General features: G+C 43.8%; 1 protein-coding gene across 5 annotated transcripts in view; it reads right to left on the bottom strand.

Moving 5' to 3' along the window:
• Positions 1-19,363, bottom strand: part of RAD18 (RAD18 E3 ubiquitin protein ligase) — a 49,798-nt gene that overhangs the window by 2,624 nt on the left and 27,811 nt on the right. For 2 of the 5 annotated variants that reach the window (XM_064453405.1, XM_064453406.1), the window contains exons 10-12: positions 16,652-16,783; positions 13,263-13,416; positions 4,498-4,560 (exon numbers count right to left, since the gene is read on the bottom strand). In XM_064453405.1, the coding sequence (XP_064309475.1) occupies positions 4,498-4,560; positions 13,263-13,416; positions 16,652-16,783 (349 nt within the window). The other 3 variants (XM_064453407.1, XM_064453409.1, XM_064453408.1) reach the window with 3 other exon arrangements.

The raw sequence follows: 19,363 nt of genomic DNA, 5'->3' as shown, positions 1-19,363 counted from the left end.
TAAACTTCCAATGGTCTGCCAAGCACTCACCGATGGCGAGACGGGCTGACAAAACAACGCGAGGGTTGTTCTCCGAAAACTGTACTACACAAAGCTAAAAAGACATTAAACGCTTAATGTTTCTTTGCCTAAAATTAATTGCTGCACTTGGCCAGAGATGTTATTTGGCTATAACAAGCCAAAGTTACATATAGACTAGGCTGTGAAAAAAGGGTGGGTTCTTGTAATTTTTATTTGTTTATTTGAGATCTTTTCATCAGATGCAGTTGGCGCACCGCTACAGTTTGGGAAGAATTGCATTGCTCGCTTACTAGTGAATTGTGGAGGTCTAGCTTGAAATACCCTGCCATAGGTTGACAGAAACTGCTAAGAAGTAACTCTTGCGATCGGGTAAATTACTTCAAACACAATTAAATAGTTAGGACAGAGAAGGAATGTTTAGGGCTCATCTAATTTGCTATTCACTATTTCCCTCCAAGCCCCTCAGTACTGTTTTCATTACTGACATTCCTATTTCTTCTTCCACTAAGGGACGTGTTTTTCCAGCTCAAGCAACAGATGCCAGGCCCTTAAGGCATAACATATTACCTCCTGCACTGCAGAAAATTCTGCCAACTGGCACCTCCAGAATGGAGTTCAGGGAGTACAAAAAAGAATATACAGTAATTTGATTGTACCATCACCAAAATTAATTGCAAGTCACTGACTGCTGATAAAGAAAATATAGTCCACCATCTGCAAGTCTGGAGGCAGCAGTCTCCAAATATGACTGGTAGCCTGGCCACGCACCTTTACAATATTTCTCAAAAATACTTTTAAACTGGATATTTTAACATGTGTGGTAGATTAGCTACTACCCACAAAATTAAAGCTAGATGTAATAAATAGAAGCCACATACTCCAGGCATTACACAGACAATTAAAATATCATCAGAAGTATGTTAAATACCCTCCTACAGGAAGCACAGACTCGTCAAAACCTAAGTTTTCCCTCAGTGAAAGAGGCTGCAATGAATTATTATAGCAAATACTGAGGCAGTACACAGTTCCCCACGATAATCAATTACAGTTCTACCATTCAGTGCAAGTTTGTTTTAAAAATATACACCTCTTGTTGCCATTCCTACCGCTGGTGCTGCTGCAGAACAATTCACTCCGTGGCTGTTCTCTCTTGGCCTCCTCCTGAGCCCTCGCACAGACTGGCAGAGCCCCAACGGCACAGAGCACCACAGCATCCACGGGGTACAATTCCCAGCCCCATCTGCCACCACCACGCCGGAGCAGTCACCGTACGTACTTGGAAGCTGAACTCTTTGGGTACATTTTTATGCCAATGTTTGCATCCTGGTAAAGGTCATTGGCTTGTAAAGCAAAAGCCCGTGAGCCCATGACGCCAACCAGCATCGGACACCCTTGTCTTCACTCCCATCAGGTGAAGTAATCTTAGCAGGTACGGTTTGAAAAACTCGAAGCAGTTCCAACCAGACGTCTTCGGGTTGCCACGAAGTCCCGGTTTGTCACGGACAGAGCGGGATGCTTGTCACGCCAGCCGTGGGAACAGAGACATTCACATCGTGCTCTGCTGCCAGCCTCGCGATCTGCCTCTCCACGCAGCAGATGCTGCGGGACAGACAAGTTCTCCGTGCCAAGTTCCTCCTCCTAAGGCTGGACAACGCAAGGGCTTCTGGCGGTGTACGCCACATGCCACTCTTCCGCATAACCAGAAACATGTGTCCTTGACCCCCCCACCTGCAGGCACAAGCAGGAATCCAGTCCTCCGACAGACCTTCTCCTGAAAGCCGCCTTCCCTACACCCAGGGTTTCCAGCCCTCTTGGGTAAACCCAGTCCTGGCAAAGGAAGCACCTGGAATTCCCGTTACAGTTTGAGTTCACTATTGCTCTTCCTAAATCTAGTCTTCTCAAAAAAATGAAGCAGGTGTGTTAATACTACAACACTGATGTGGTATTTTGTCCCAATTGATTTTATCAAAATGCCTTGAGACCTGACCAGGTGGATTTTTCCCATTCAAACAGATAGTCAAGGAGACAAACAGCATAGATAGAATTATAATTTCAGAAAAATATACACAATCAATACCCTACCTCAGGACAGGTATAGAAGTGTGATGAAGGTAAAGAATTTATTAAAAAAATGAAAAATATTCAGCAGGATAGCCAGGAACAGCAATGCCGTCCATTCCCTGCCAGACAAACGCCTGCCAGCCCCATAGAAGGAGCCACACCGCTCACTCCTGGCGCACGTCCCAGCTACGAGCAGCCCTGGCCAGGGTCGCAAGGAGCTGCAGCACGATCCTCCTCAGCAGGAGCTCGCACAGTCGCGACGAGCAAGGAGCCAGGACCACAGGAAACACGGCAAAAAGCACCTGTCCCGCAATCCAGACGTAGCCTCAAAGCGGTAGCAGACTACGAGAGACAAAAACGAGCTCAGAAGCGTTTGCAACCACCAATGAGAATGGACGCGACCACGCTCCACACATCCAGTAACCTCCCAGCTGCAACCAAGAGGAAACCAGGAAATTCCTGTTAACTTCTTATGTCCTCATCTCCTCGCTTCTGTCCAGCTACCATACCCCCGACCCTGGTTTCCCACCACATCAGCCAGAGGCACCGTGGTGGCAGCAGCATGTGCGCGCTGCCCAGGCCAGAGACGCCCACACACGAGAGCTGCCCTCGCGCAGACGGCAGGGGCAGCTCTCCGTTGTCTTGGCTTCTTCGCTCAGGTCTTTCGCTGCTCCCCAAACAGGAGAGGATGCACTCAAAGGGATAGACACCCATGTTCTCCATCTCTCGCTGTGCGTTTTCATGCCTCGAGCATCTAATCAAGACAACGCGGGGAGCTGCAGGCTGCTGGCTGGCTCCCTCGCTCTGAGCCCTCCAGCTCCGCAGCCGGAGTTCCACCTTTCCTGTTTTGATCACAGTTGAGAGCCACAAAACTTTACAGATTGGCTTTTATTCAGGACCCTAATTCCTAGCAATGCAATGCACTAAGAAAGAGCCAGCTGAGATACAATACTTCACAGGTAATTGACATTTACGCAATGAGGTGGTTACCAAGGGCTTTAGAAGACCCCTGATCTCACAGTCCCTGACCCCTGTTTATCAGGGTCTTGCATAAATCTTGTAGCAGAGCTAAAAACATCTGTGAAAGATAGCTGTGCCTGCTTACTCTTTGATACATGGCAGCAGCAGCAGACGACCATCACCAGGGGACAGAGACTAGCATCTGCAGTACGTACAACCAAGTATTTTTTGCTTTACTGCCCATCTCAACGAGTCACTTGCAGGTACTACAAAATAAAGTGCACTTGTGCGTGTCCTTCCAGTAAACACTGCTCACCTTCCCAAGGTGATGCCTCCCTCTACAAGAAAGGCTTTATGATTACTTTCTGTTTTTCGAGGGGTGCACTCCCCATTGACCTCTGACGCCACTGTAATCAAGGTCTTACCAGTGCTTCCATTAAAGCTCCTTAGAATCCATTAGATTATCTAAACGCACATTTTAGGGAGAGTTTCAAATGTTACTTCTGTCATTAATCACAAATTTAAAGAGCTGTCACGTATGTATGTAATGGAAAATAGACCCAAATGCATCATAAATACTCTTTAAAAAGCAGACTAAGAATTAAATGCACTATGGTTCTCATCATGCCCCTAAGATCAACTACCAAAGTGGACAAGGCATTTGAAGAGAGATCCCAGATCAAGCCAGTTTCACTACTTTGGCAGGCTCCAGCAGTCTTCCTTCCTGTTTATTTGTATAATAACCACAAAGCTTTTCCTCTGATCTAACACTGCTCTACTCCAAATTTGACTATAACTGCACACCTTCAATGCCCCCGTATATCCCTGTATTTCCTCTCCATCTTCACGTGTTTCATTGGGTCACTTCTAAGAAACTCTCCAAGGATTCCTGTATTTCTTTGTACAACACCTTGCACGGCTAGACCCAAATTTCAAACATTATTACTATATAAGAGAAGGAGATTTTCAGTTTTAAGAAATAAGACGATACGATTTTAAAAACAAGAAAGTGCTCTTCTCTTTTCGAAGAGAAGTAAATCAAAACAAATGCTGCAACTCCAGCACGTTCAGCTTGACAGAAGTGTGGGTGAGTCTGACAACAATGTAGCTTCAAATACAATAGAAAATCAGATTCTCTTGATTTTCCATAAAAATAAGTTCCCTCATTTTTTCTTTTTTTTTTTTTTTTTCAAATATATATTCATAATCAAATCTACCTTAAAACAATGATTTTTCAACAAGTCACCTGTGGATCTTTGGAGCACCCAGGTATTATTTTCCAAGGGTCAAAAACCACTGACTAAATTGTATCTCACACAGTTGCGGAGATCCACCAAGAACCTGACTTTTTAGAGACATTTACCTCTCCTGCAGAAAATGCATAGGACTCCACAAACTGGAAACTACTGACCTAGACCAGTCACAAGGACTTTTCCACCCAGGTGTTTTACTTACTTGTCAGAGGATGCTGAACATGTCTCAGGCTCTTGCAGATCTCTCAAAATGTCTGAACTGGAGCTGAAGGGGAACACAAAACAGACCGTAAATTATTTTAGCAAAGCAGGGCTCTGCTTAGCAAAGGCAGCAGAATCCGTAAATGAGACAGACCCTTCCACACAGCACTGGCAACGAGAAGCCCCTCCAACCAACAGCACAGCCCAGAAAGTTCTGGCTCTGCCTCACATAATTTTCAGAGTTATTACTGGGTCTCATTTTCATTATTTAACACACAAGACGATTCTCTCTGTTCGTATCTGCTTGTTGGTACCTACAATATTTTTATATTCACAGGCACCAGACAATTTCTCTGGAGAGAATTTGCAAGATACCTCAGTGGGTAAAGTACAACATTTCAAAGAGTAAAGGTGCTTTCAACCTCAAAACTCAAGGCTTAGGTGTAAGCTTACATTTTGAGCGTAACAAAAAGAAATAATCAACATCAAAGAGAAAACCTTAGCACTGAAATTGTTAGTGACAGAAACGATTTGGGCACAGCCGATGGTTCAGAGAGCCCTCTGGGTACACCTGTTTCAGGCAGCCAGCAGAAATGCGCGTTTTGAAAGTTTTGAAGTCCAGCTTTTCTTTTTTTTACTCTTAAAATTAAAAGTCTGTCAAAACCTCATTTTCGGTACACAAACTGGATGCCCAAGAAATGAGTTATTGACATAGTTCTAAATCCTACCCCAATGTTCCAGTTACATTCAAAAAAATAAAAAAGGGGGGGAGGGACAAGGGGCTATTTGTGTGCTTTTAGTCCCCTAAAATAGAAAAAGAACAGGTTTGATGCCTGAACACAATGTACTTCCTTGCCTTGAAAAACGTAGCGTTATTGTCATTTATCACCAACTGTCGCTGTCACAAGCAAAACAATAAAAGTGAAAAAATTGGGCTAACGCTCAGAACAATAATGCGAGTTCATGATCCGCACGCGTAATTCGCAGCCTGTGCCTACCACGTTACTTTAAAACTGAGCACAAGGCGCACGAGGGTGAGTTACCACCTTGGGCTGCACGTGTAGGAGCGAGCGGGCTGTCGGCTCCGGCGCAGTCGGAGCCCCCGGCGAACCACACCAGCTCCTACGCCGTGACCGCGCCGAGAGACCGAGGGAGCACGCGCGTAACCGCGCAGAACCAAGCTGCTGGGCTGTCGGCTTCAGCGGTAGCTAAAAAGCCCCTTCTGTCAGAATTTCTTCAAACAATCCGTTGTTCCAAGGCAGTCACACCATGAACTAGTTCTCTGCATCCAGGCTCCACCAAACAACAATTTCTTTTACAAAGACCGAGCAATTGCTTGAGTTTGAGTTGAAGTAATTATATATCTTTTTTTGCCACAAGCCGGGGGAAAAAAACCCACCGCTGTTTGGAAATTTAAAAAATTCCTTAAATATGCCAGACAGTTGAAAAACAATTATAAAACAAATTTCCAACTAAGCAAAGAAGTTTTGACCACCAACTGAATTAACATTTAAAAATTATTCTTCCCCCCTCCCCTAAAGAAAACTCCTAAGCTTTTCTTATCATTGAATGAATTCACTTAAACTGAAGAAAATTAATTAAATAAAAAATAAACAGCTGCCTCATTATATAAGTTGTTTCTATAAATTTTGACCTGGGGGGCAAAGAGATCACAGCATTTAGAAGACTTTTGCCCATTTCTTCAGTATTTTCTGCCTTTTCAATACCCCACAGATACCTACCTGTCCTGGGGCCAGACAAAGCAAAACACATCGTCACACTTTATTCAGACTCCAAATCAAAGAATTTCCCACAAGAGGTTTTCTGTCCTTTTCTTTAATAAAGGTCATTATTCTACCCTGAGATTTTACATATCAGTTCCAGAGAGGTAAAATTTATAGCAAAACCATTAAAGTTCTGAAACTGGACTGCTCGAGATGCCCCAGGCTGGCCGACAAGGTGACGGGGTGTGAAGAGGTCATTTCCTGGCCTTATTTGTGTCTCCAGGATGAGCCAAGTGCAGCTCCAATGACTCGGGCGATTCCCCAACTCTGCCTCACTTCTCTGCAGGATTAGTTTCTTCTGGGCACTTACAGATAAATCAGCTGAGAGTAAACTATTGCTTTCTTGACCATCATTTGGATTTGACTTCCCTCCCTGCCTTTTTTTAGTTTTCTTTTTCTCTTTTTTTTTTTTTTTTTTTTTAAGAGAAACACACCACCTCAAAATAGCGAGAAAAGATCTGACATAATTGTAAATAACATGTCTCGCTCTAAAAATGAAAGGAGCAAATGTCCCTTCGAATTTGTTTATTTTAAGACAGATTAAGTTCCTTCTTGGCTTCATGATGAACAGCCAGTGCCCTTTAATCAGTCCATCTTGCTGTGCATTATGTACTCAGCTCTGGCACGTGCATTGGGCATTTTTTTTCCCCCAAGTGCTGGCATGAGAAATGAGCTACAGGCTGTCTCGTTTTACCAATGTCATTTGAAGTCACAAGAAGTGAGGGAAAATAGTTTTCTCCACCTTGCAACCCCCTGCTTCCACTTTGCCCTGCCCGTGATAAATACTACGAGCTTGCTGCTGGAGTGGCCGTAAGTCCCGTGTAACATCCAAGACTAACTGTTTGCCACAAAGTCTTCCCTGGCTTCCCAGCACCCGCTCTTCAAAGCGGGCACCCCCGGCACCACCGAGCATGGCTTCACCCTCCTGTCTTTGGACAACAGCAGGTTTGGCAGCCTCGGTCCTTCCCCAGGACTCCCATGGAGGGCTCTTGTTTATACTAAACCTTACACAGGTTCAACAATTTCACTGTTTTCCTTGACTCTTTCCAGGCTTTCAGAGGCCTCCTCTCTGCTTCAGAGCATGCCTTTGAGGCTCTGCCTTCAGAAAAGGAAAAGATCTGCTGGACCTATCTTAACTGCTTTCCTTGGGAGCCTGGCAACAGTTGGGACATCACGCAGGCTAAAGCACTGGAGAGCGCTGCTACACCACCACTTCCATTTTCAGGACTCAAAGGTGTCCAAACCCCATGGCTCCTGACTAGGGACCGATGTCCTTCTGGATACATGCCTTATACAACCACTTCCATAGAATCACAGAACGGTTTGGGTTGGAAGGGACCTGAAAGATCTCGTAGTTCCAAACCCCTGCCATGGACAAGGGCACCTCCCACTAGATGAGGCTGCCCAAAGTCCCGTCCAACCTGGCCTTGGACACAGCCGGGGATGGGGCACCCACAGCTTCTCTGGGCAACCCATGCCAGCGCCCCACCACCCTCAGAGTGAAGAATTGCTTCCTTACATCTAATCTAAACCTACCCTCTTTCAGTTTAAAGCCATCACCCCTTGCCCTGTCACTACATGCCCTTGTAAAAAGCCCCTCTCCAGCTCTCTCGTAGGCCTCCTCCTAGTCCTGGAAGGCTGCCGTGAGGTCTCCCCGGAGCATTTGTTTTGGTGTTTATGCACATTTTGCTCTCTTGGTGGGATCGCCAATTTATGAAAAGGCCGAACATGTTTGGGTCAATGCTATAATCTCCATGCATGGCCTATGTCTTTTTTTACAGCAGGTCTAAAATTTTTATTTTCCTCAATTAAAGCATCATAATTTGAATAACATCAGGGCAGTGAGTCTTGTACAATGTATGAATTTCTAATATTGACCAACTGCTCCCTTAGCAAAAGGCAGATGTTCTTAAGGAGAAAATGTAAAAATCATTAATTTACTTGCAGCATCTTTTTACAGAGCAAACATTTCAACTCTCCACCCTCAAGATTATTTTGTTATATTACATATGCTGCTCAAATCCTAATTTTCTTTTAATGCAGCATAACATCAGCCCTCCATTTAGAAGTGCTCGCTTCATAAAAAACACAGCACGCAGATTTGGACTTCCAAACATACTTCAAGTTTTGACATTTCAATATGAAAACATTTACCCTTGTCAAAGGATATCCTCTTATTATTAGAAACAAAATGCAAGCCTCAGAAAATCATGACTCAGTACAATAGCACAATGCTACTTAAACCCTTGAAATCTAATTAATTTTTTTGATTTGCGCTAGATTTATTTCACTACGCTTAACAAAACATTAACCCCACAGTAACCAGAGAGTGACAAAATACATCGCTTTCATGCAGTTTATATGACTATACCTGTTTTTTACAGTCTCTGAAAATCCTGCCGTAATCCAGATCCATTTAAATTACCAGAAATGCGTAAGCCGCATACTGGGAGTAGAGCCACGGTTCAGCATGCACCTGGCACTTTTATACCTACCTGATTCCTGGCAAACCAAGAGAGGGAGGCGAGAAACCTGCAGTCCAAAGCTGGTCTGTAAAGGCGGCAGGACCTGACACGTGTCAAAGGGCCAAACCAAGCCCTGGGTGTTGACTGGGACATCAGCCCTGCTGCGTTTTCAGAGCGGCTATCAGGCACAGGAAGAGTAAAGACGAAAAGCACGTTTAATTGTTTTCCATAAGCGTTCCCCCCATCAGTATTTGGAGAGGGGCGATCCCTGTAACCCTCACTGGTTTCCCAGAAAACACATTAAAGCGCGGCAGAGTGTTCTTCAGAAGGGTTCAGTTTGGCTCGAGGAACACTGTGGTCACACAAGAGGGGCTTCCCACACATCACAGGGCACCACGTGTCACTTCGGCTAAGCTTTCACTGTATTATTACCGCCGTTTTCACCTCTTTTTGAGTTGAGTATAAAACCAGGGGTTTGGATGTAATGGATTACACACTCCACAGTGTGTGAAGCCCTGTGGCACGCCTCAGAGCCCAGCAGCCAGGCAGTTGAGTTTAATACACAATATAATGGTGGGAGGGGAACAAACAAGCAAACAAAACCCCAAAATCCAAACCCACCCACCACTTTGTTGGACTTCTTGACCAGTGCAGTAGCTAGCTTTTAGGGTTAAACAAACTGCCCTACATTTAAAGAAAAATAAATAAAAAACACACCACACATACAAAGCAGGGGATGTGCACAAAGTAGGAAAGTAAAGAGAAAATCCCAGAGAGATTCTGAAAAAACTGTTCTGTGCAGACTCCAGTAATTCTGTTCCTGTTCCACAGGAGCTGAATTTAAGAGTAAACCACAGGGAGCTATTAAGCATGTTTGGGTTTTTTGGTTTTTTTTAAAAAGAAGGTCCAAATATCTGTGATGCATACCCACTGGGCTGTACCACTGAGAGATTCTGTGTTTGATTCAAGAAGTCTATGGAAATATTTCATTTGGAGAGAGTGAACACATAAAAAGAAGGAATAAACAACTCTGCCTTGAGCCAGACATAAGGCAAACAAATGCACACTTTCCAATAAAATCTGCCGGCGCGGCTCATGAAAGCACATTCACATCGTTAGTAGCTGCCACATGCTAATACCCTTCAGCAGACTTTCTCACACACTTTCATCCAGACTTTAAGTTGATATACACAAGCCTGCAGGCAGAAAAAGGTAAAGAATAAAAGTTTAACTGTGATGCCAAAAGCCATGGGGAGAATCATTCATAACGTCATTCGCACACCAAACTGGCAGCGAAAGAGAGATTTAATGATAACTTGGATGTGATAATACAAGCCCTTTCTACCTCCCAGGAACCCACTCTGTAAGATTAAAATTCCAAGTTTTCCAAGGTCCTTAATGCAAAAGGTTAATTTGCAATTAAAGAAAAAAAGTAAAATAGGGAAGAACAGGAACACCCTGTTTAAACTCTGGACGAAGTGCCAGGCTGAAGGCATTTATTTTGTAGAACTAAAATAACCATCGGAGCTCTAGGGCAACCACAACAGCAGGCACGGTGAGGACGAAGCAGCTCCGTCTACCTGCGTACCTGCCGAACGAGACTCCACGCACAGACCCGCAAGAGTCGGCCTTGCATTAGCCCTGGGGGAGAGCTCCTGCCCGGGATCCTGCCCGCCGCCGCGGCGCAGAGCGAGCGTCGGGCTCCCGCTGCCACCCGCTTCCCCAGAACTGCCCGTCAGCAGCAGAGCAGCCGCGGCCCAAGCCACCAACCAGAAAGCTGAGACTCCAGGTGCATAAAACCAGTCTCTGGAACAAAGCCACGGGGCCAGTTTCTTCCCTTCTAAGCGAGCGCTCAAGAGCCGTTTTCCCCGGCCCATTTCACCTTTCAGTACAGACCCTGAGTGGGACAGCTTCACAAAGTCACAACCCAGAACAGCGCAAGCCTGCGAGGGCCTTTTAGGGGGCACCTCTCCCCCTCCACTTTAGGGCTTAGTTCCCAGTCTATTTCTGAAAGGGCTTCAGCGCTTAAAATCCACGGGCTCTGGCTGTGACCCACAAGGCAACGCTGCTAAGCCAGGCACCTGCGCGCTGCCAAGGGCAGACTCCAAAGGCACGCCGAGCTGCGGGGCCCTTATGACTCACGCTGGGCATGCTGCTTCACACAACGCTAATTCTGACGCCCTCAATTCTTCTTAGTTCTGAATTCTTCTAAGATTTAAGAGGAGAGGCTGAGAGAGCTGGGACTGTTTAGCCTTCAGAAGAGAAGGCTCACGGGGATCCTACCCGTGCTTAGCAATACCTGATGGGGGGAGAGAAGACAACAGTCTGTCCTCAGTGGTATCCAGGGACAGAACAAGAGACAACAGGCACAAACTGAAACACAGGGAATTCCTTCGAAAACAGAATAAAAAGCCTTTGCAGGGGGTGGTCAAACACTGCAGCAGGTTGCCCAGAGAGGGTATGGAGTCTCCACCCCTGGAGATACTAAAACCCAAGTTCTGGGTTTAGTAAAACCCGAATAGGCAAGGTCCCGCGCCGCCTGCTCCAGCTGACCCTGCTCTGCGCGGGGTCGGACCAGATGGTCTCCGGCGGGTCTCACCCAGCCCCTGTGATTCAGGGTGTCCTACCGAGAGCTGTGGATTCTGCTCTGAAGACCACAGACCTGAAAATAAGGCACTCAATTATCCGGTATTACACTGTGCAAATCTCTGAGTCCAAGGCACTGGACCGTATTTTAAAAGGGAAGAAATTACCACGGTAACAGTTACCTGCATCACAGGGAAGGAAAAACTATCACCATGCGCATGACATGCTGAGAAACTTAGATAAAGCTAGTATATCAGTAATCTTAATAGCTTTCCTACACATTAAACAGCAAATACAATTATATGCTATGTTTATCAATTCTACAGTAACAATCCAGGCAGAATGGCACATACACTAAAGAGAGGAAAGGCCACCGGGAGAGGAATGTCCTTTATTGGTACATAATGCAAGTTTGAAGCCAAACAAAAACATAATGATATTTTGAATCAGCAACAAAGACCCTTTCTGTCTCCATAGAAGTGATCTGCCCAGCCAGCATGTTGCAGTTTACAGACAAATATTTACTATATGCTCCCATTTAGCTCAAGTAAATGGAAACAGGCAGAAAAACCTGATCATATGAAATAGGCATTTAATATTTGATGCCCTCTAATCCCCCAAGTTGATCTTCTCTTTCCTATGTCTCCCTAGGCTTTCATTCACCATTTAATATTTACCTCTGTGAAAGGCAACATCTTTAATGCCCATGCTGACTTCTAAAATCTCTTTGTGAACCAAAATGAATTTAGAAAAATTTCTTTCTGCTTAACTTTTCAGCAACTATTTGTTCTTTTAATAAATGATGATGAAGCCAAGCACTATATTATTCTTAATATTTGCAGAACAAGGAGGAAGATGTACACGCTATGGGTGTAACGGGTGGGAAATTAAGAACCGTTACTCCTAGCTGAGCTGCTGACCTTCAGGTACTTCCTCTGATTATCTCCCACTCCTAAACATAGGAAACTGTTTCTTCCTAGTAACGCAGACCTGCAAAGCGTGCCTTGTCCTCTCATTTCTGTTACCAATAAGATAGCAAGATTATTAAGATTAGCTTTCTTAATTTTAGACACATATCAAAACCAGTTATTCAGTATTTGTTTTCAATGGCTTTTCCCCCTTTCCTCCAGAAACTGGGGCCACAGCAACCAGGATTGCAAAAGGATGTTTATCGAAGTATTTGCTGTCGTCATCTTTGACAATCAATGCGGTAGTAGATAGCAAATTATGATCCAGAAAGCAAATATCTTAAACAGACACAAGCACTACCTTCAAAAACTAGATAGATCTTATCAGCAATAACAGCTGGGTCTCCAATAAAATTATCACTGAACTATAAAAAGCATAAAATTTTACATTATTTATAAAGCATTCCTTGATCCTTCATTTTCTGAAGCCAAATAAGGCAATTTCAAATAAGGCTAAATGCATGAAGAAAGAAAAGTGAGTGGCTGTCAGGACTTCAAGGTTCAGTGGAATTCTACCACTGACTGCAAATAATGGGTCATTTAAACTCTATTTCCTACAGCAATACTCAACCTAAAGAGCTATTAAAAGACACAGGCTATATCAATTTTTGGACCTCTCTAAAAGCTCAAACAGAAGGGAAGCTGACGCAGCGGAAGAGAAACACCAAACCTTCTGGTTCCACAGACGTTCCACTCACTGTTTCTGTGTCAAAAGGAACATTTACACTATCATTCCTCCATCAAGTCATTACAGAACTACTAAGGGAATGCTGAATGTATTTCAGCTCCATCCCTCAAGCAACTGAACAGCCAGAAACATGGAGGAGAACAGATCGGTAACCACAGCTTAGGAATCCCTCCTGTGAAGCAGGATACATCTATTGCTCGAGGTTACCAGCAAAGTTTTTCCATGTTTGGTCTAATCGAGTACAAACCAGGGAGAACAGACTGTCCTTCACTGACCTGCTTGTTGATTGAGGTGACAGTGAAAGCGCAGGAGATACCGATCTCTGGCCTTCTTTCAGGGAAGGAGATTCACTTTTGCCATCAGGAGTTTCTGTTTTGAGTATCTGGTCTTCTCCAAGGACAACAGCTGGGTGATGCTCTTCCCTACTTTCTACCAAGAAGAAAGGCAGAGATTAGCAAGAATGACAAAGCAAAATAGCATTGTTTAAATTTTTGCAGCCTGGAGATAGATTTTTAAGAAAAAATGAAGTTATAAATACTTAAATACCAGTGCCTCATTCCCACTTGCTTGCTTCCCAAAACTCCCACAGTTTCAAAGGTTTAATTTCTTTTCCTGCATAGTAAAAAAAAACCCACCCTCTAAGAACCAGAGACTGATACAGAAAGATTTCATTGGTATAAGTTTCAAACACAACAAGGCCAGGACTACAGGGTAAGGATATTTGTCACATTTCATAAGATGAACCTTTATTTCAGAAATTAGCAAACACTTAACGGGACCGCCCTGTTCTCTCTGCTTCTTGCTACCAACGCACTTCATCCACCGCATGAGACAGCTTGATAGCTTTACAGATTTACAGATCAAGTTAATAGGCTTATTTTCAATGAGAAGCATACAACTTATTTCCTTATGCATCCAAGAGAGACAATGTCAATCTAGATAACTGACATTTCCATTTTTAATAGGAAAAAATAACTTCTAGGCAACACAAATCAGGCAAATTGTAAAACCATTCCATTATTTTCATGTCAAGAGTTTTCATCTATGAAAAGACAAATAGGTCTCGGAAAAGATACCTTCTACCTCTCCAAAGAGAAAGCAAATACAGACTAGCAAATATGGTATGTAAAGACAAATTGCTCTTACGCCATATCCAGAAAGATTTTCAAGCGAGTTATTTAACGAGAAAGTTGCGGGGGACTTTAAAACCATACTGAGACTCATCTCATTAATAATCGTTACGAGGGCCGCTCACAGAAGTGTTCTGTCCCCCCTCATGAACCAAGCTGTATTCCTGCTCAAACCACTTTGACTTTTTTACCCCTAAAGAAATTATTTTGACAGAAATGGCCAAACAGAACTGTAATTAGAGTGTGGAAGAGCTATACAATCTTTTAATTCCACTACAGTTTGCCCTTTCCCTGCCACTAAAATGTATAATTAAATACCAGGAGCATATTTTTGTCTGTTGAAAACAACCAGCAGATTAGAGTGAGTCAGCTGTCCAACTAATGAAACATAACTCTGAAATTAACAGGTCAAAAATAGCAACGGCCCAGCGCAATAACACAGCCCAGAAGAGGTGTATCACAAACGTTTATCACATTCTAATGGCGCTTCCCCTTAGGCAAAGCAAAAAGCTGTGCTTAAAACTTATAAAGACTGGATATCGAACGTTTTTAAGTTTGAAGATGCAAAACAAGACAATGTAAATCAGGAAGGGATGATTAAAACATCACCAAAAACAGAGGGTGATTTTCAGAGAGGTTTAAGTTACATCAACCAATACTACAGCAGAGGGCAACGGGAGACGTGAGGGATTTGGGGTGGGGGGGGAAGGTATGCTTTAGTTCTCTACAATTCCACTACTTCCATGAGAATCTGAACCAAGTGGGTGAGGAATGCATACAAAGCGTGTGCTCTTCTCAGCAGTTATGCTTTCAAATGGCGAATCATCAGACCGCTGCTGGCCCTCTTCCTTTCACATAGTATAATTTCCACTTTAATAAAGAGGTAATTGCTGTGAATAACGCTGAGGAAACAGGCTTTAGGCATTTCTTCCTTCACCCATAAATCTTTTTGTTTTGTTTTTTTAAATGGTTTACAAACAGTCCAACAGGTGCAGATGTTTGGCCTAAAACTAGAAACTGAAATTTCTTATCGAACGCTCAGTGCACAAAAAGCGTGACGAATATTTCGCAGGTTTGTCAGAACCCGACGGGGTGGTACCGCGTACTTGAGTCAACGCGATGCAGGTTGATGCACCTGATACGAGTCATCTTCTACCTGCGCACTGTTTTGGAAAAACCGTATGGCTTTCCTTCAGCTTCTCAAGGTCTGTGGCCCAGCGCCCAAAGGAAAACCTTACATGGAGGGCAGAATCCCAGCGATTCACAGTAGCCGATCTGTCCACACAGCATAGCTAGAAATTAATATTTCAAAGTCTGTGATCCCATTATGTAATAACACGCTGCTTCTGTCTCTGCTATAGAAGAGGAACATCGCTGCAAATTATGTCAAACAAGATAAACTTTATCCTCCAGATTCTTCGATTTTTACCCTTCACATGGAAAGGATTATGCACTGCACCAGGGTCTGCATGAAACGATAAGGATAAAATTCATACTATTATATTGGTATTTTCATTTATTTTTATTCTTGAGAGCTCTGCTAGAGGAGACAGCGCAGGAGACAGCCGAAGATTAGTTCAGCCCAACTCAGGAGAGCAGGGATTTGCGAGAGCTGATGCAAACTAAACTGCTGTATTTTCCCAAGGATACAGGCAACAGCGCACCCAATTCTGGTCAATGGAATTCGCACCAAAATTCAGTATCTTGAATAGGCTATAACTCCACAAGACACATTCGGCCAAGGAACGCTCTTCTAAACCACTCACTCAAAGGTACATGTACGCTGCCAAAGCGGCCAGTAACATAAACCAAATGAGACCGAACGAGCCTATAGGGAACAAGTTAAAAGCACCTGTGGGTATTTCTTTGGTGTTGTGGGTGGTGAGGATTGCAAACGTGCTGGGTGTTGTTCCTAACTCAAACTCCCCAGTAACTGCAGCTGCGCATTGCCACTAGTCACGGTGCTGAAGTACCCAAACACAAAATGAAGCAAGTTAAAAAGAGAGAGGCAACATACTGTGTAAACAGTCTAAAAGAGGCCGAAGTGTTTTATTGCTTCAACCCCAGGACAAATAAATACTTGTTCCAGTCCACACAAACGTCTTTGCAGTTCCCAGTTTCCGACTCCCCATCACATTAATGACACAGAAAAGCTGAAACCCAGCAAGCAACGCCCACCATCACCTTCATTTCAAAGATGCAGATTGTCACATGCCCACTCTTAACTTCAGCAGATCTGGATTAGATCCCATTTCAACCAGCTAATTAAAATATGCACCTAAATAAAGCACGTCTGTGTCTGTACACAACCCCACTAAAATCAGACAAATCATATTTATTATGGGTTGTGCTTACGTGTCACACTAAAATCAATGGCAGTCAATCTTTTTAGGCTCTGTTTGATTTTCTGTGCTTATTTTTCCCCTTAAGGACTATATAAGAAGAACAGTGGGAGGCAAGAACATTTCTTTGGGAAACCCCCCACTTATTCCTGTGGATCAAAGACGGGGACTATATTAAACAACATTACTAACCTGTGGCCGCCGGCATTTCTTTGACAGTGACTTCTTCGTTTTGAGCACTTTCTGTTTTCCTCTTACCACTTTTCTTCCACCGATTATTTACTTGATCCACCAAAAATTTAAATTCGCTTCTGTGCTTGTTTCCTGAAATATAACAGTGCATTCCTGATCATTGCCACAGGACTCTCAAGGCACGTCACAGAAAGTGAAAAGGATGTGAACCGGAATAAACACAAAATACGAAATTAAAAATATAGTTGCTCCAGCAAATGAAAGCCAACTCATCACTCGATATGTTCCACATTCTATTAATGATCCAGATCTGTGTCTATGCTTTTACAGAATTACCCGGTCGTCAAGAACACTTGCACAGGTGGGAACTTCATTTTTGCACAGAACCACCGTGTTTGTTTCTTCTTTATATTAACTTTTTTCTTCCTAAACTTAAGTATTGCAGTTACCACTGTGACAACCTTAAATACCGTAGTCACGGCACCAAGCCCGTCAGAGTTCATGGAGCATCTGGACGATGCTCTTAGCCATATGGTTTAGTTTTAGGCAGTCCTGCAAGGAGCACTCTGCTAGAGAGAAAGGGTAAAAATCTCGCGACTGCTCTGTGAATTGCTTTACAGTTGCTTTGGGTCTCTCCCCGTTTCTGCAGCAAAGCAATGTCGAACGCCTTTGTGTCGTGCTTATTACACCGTTTTGATCCAGACCCTCTAAACCACAGTGAATGGCTCTTTGGCATGCTCTCTACACTTTCAATCACTTAGGATGTTTTAAGCAATCCTCTGGTCTCCAGTCAAAGCAATGTTGTTTTTTTAATCCAGATACGCCAAATTCTTTACTCAGAAGCTGGGAGAACAGCCGGTCTCATCAGGCAGACGATGCGGATTACCTAACCCTCGCTGGGCATGACGGGAACACGTTGTTTTCCCTACAGAACACACCAACTTCTGCTAAAACAGTGTGCGTGACTACAGCTACCTACAGCTAGTACAGCACCAAAGTCTCCGTACGTACGCACGGCTTTATATTGACGTGTTAGAGCAGAGGCAGCAAACATGAGTTTCCTTTGCTTGGAAGGAGTTTCAGCAAAAAGTCACCCTGAGAAACAGATTTGTCCTTTTGAGACAAATAAAGCATTTCAGCTAAAACCTTTCGCCTAATTTTTAGCGTACGGAAAAAGCACTCAAACGGGTTTCCGTGTCAGAGGCAGGAAGGCCCGACGTACACCCGAAACGCCCCTGGGGCAAAGCGACCGTTTGTAACGGCAGGGGAAGGCGAAGCACACGCAACCCGTCCTCGGGGCTCCGCGCAGCCTCTCCCAGCGGCGCCCGGACAGCCAGCTCGTGGGGACTCCAGAGGCCCGACACGCAACACACCCCCAGCTCCCAGCCGCGGCGCGTTCCGACCCACCCTCGCCGGGAGCGGGGGACCGCCACGCTCCCTCCCCTGCCGACAGCAGGAGCTGGCAGCCCACGCGCGGACCTACGTCCCCCTGCGGCGACGGGAGCGGGGAAAAGCCACGATAAAATCACGCCAGGTTCTGCCCCTCAGAAGGAAACTGATTTAAAACCGTCTCCCTTCTCCCTGCGTGGCTGAAAACGCCACATAAGGTCAACAACTCCTTTAATAAAAAGAAAACTCTTGTCCCAGATGCTTGTGTTCGAGCCACTGCACATTCGTTACGTAACTGCTTTGGCACTTCAGTTTTTCCAGTATTGCTATTTTTTTGTTGGTTTGTTTTATGGTGTAACTACAAAGCTTTCTAAGTAAAAACGGAACGTCCTGGCGAAGCAAGGCGCTATTCGGACGCACCGTAAATCACCGCTGCGCTGCAACGACACACCACGCACATTTCATACGACTACAGGCATTCCTATAATTAAGCCACAGATACAATTACAAATATCTAAAACACAAGACACAAATCAGTAAGCCTCTGAATAATGTTGTAAATTAAAAGATTTATTAAAGAAAGAGCAACAGAATAAAATTTTTTAGAAAAAAGGTATTTCCTTTCCTGTAGATTTTTTTCCACTTCTTAACTCGAGGCCTGACTATGAAAAAGCAGGACAGGATTGACGCTGGCTTGTGGGTGTCACTGAGAGCCCGGCAGCAGGCGGAAGCTGCAGCAGGGGACGGCGTATTCCATTGCAAAAGGGTTTTATCACAGCTGTTTTATCTTGCTTTTCAACAGGGCTGCTACGTAGCGCCACTGTGTTGCGTGTTTCATGTGGAAATACAGAGCAAGTAGTATATCGTTGGGTTTTTTTACTCAGAACTTAAGCCAGAATTAATTAGTTCATTAATTCAGCTGCGAATTAGGGACGGAGGTTGCAAATGTTGTAAATTAAAAGGAAAAAAACCCCTTCGTTGTATAATAAAGCTTTTTAAAGTCCATCTGTGCTACAGTGGAAAAAAGGCATTTGATAAACGTTCTTCTAATGTCTAACTGTCCTCTAATTTTAATGTACAATTCTTTCTTCCTCCTTATGATTTCTTCCCTATTGCTTTTATGAGAAATAATTTGCTGACACTAGTTAACATTTACCTCTTTGGTCAACATCTTTTATTAATTTTAGAAAAATATTTTAATTGGAACATATGGTTTTATCTTTTTTTCCCTCTCTTTTTTTTTTTTTTTTTTTTAAGGCTTTTAAATGTTCAATTAACCTGCCTGAGGTTAATTTATTCACTTGGTGGTCTTGATAATTTTGA

The sequence above is a fragment of the Phalacrocorax carbo genome, chromosome 6, assembly GCF_963921805.1.
Source record: "Phalacrocorax carbo chromosome 6, bPhaCar2.1, whole genome shotgun sequence".
NCBI lineage: Eukaryota > Metazoa > Chordata > Aves > Suliformes > Phalacrocoracidae > Phalacrocorax > Phalacrocorax carbo.
The sequence above is the reverse complement of the archived record's forward strand: the minus strand, read 5'-3'. Positions and strand labels throughout refer to the sequence as shown.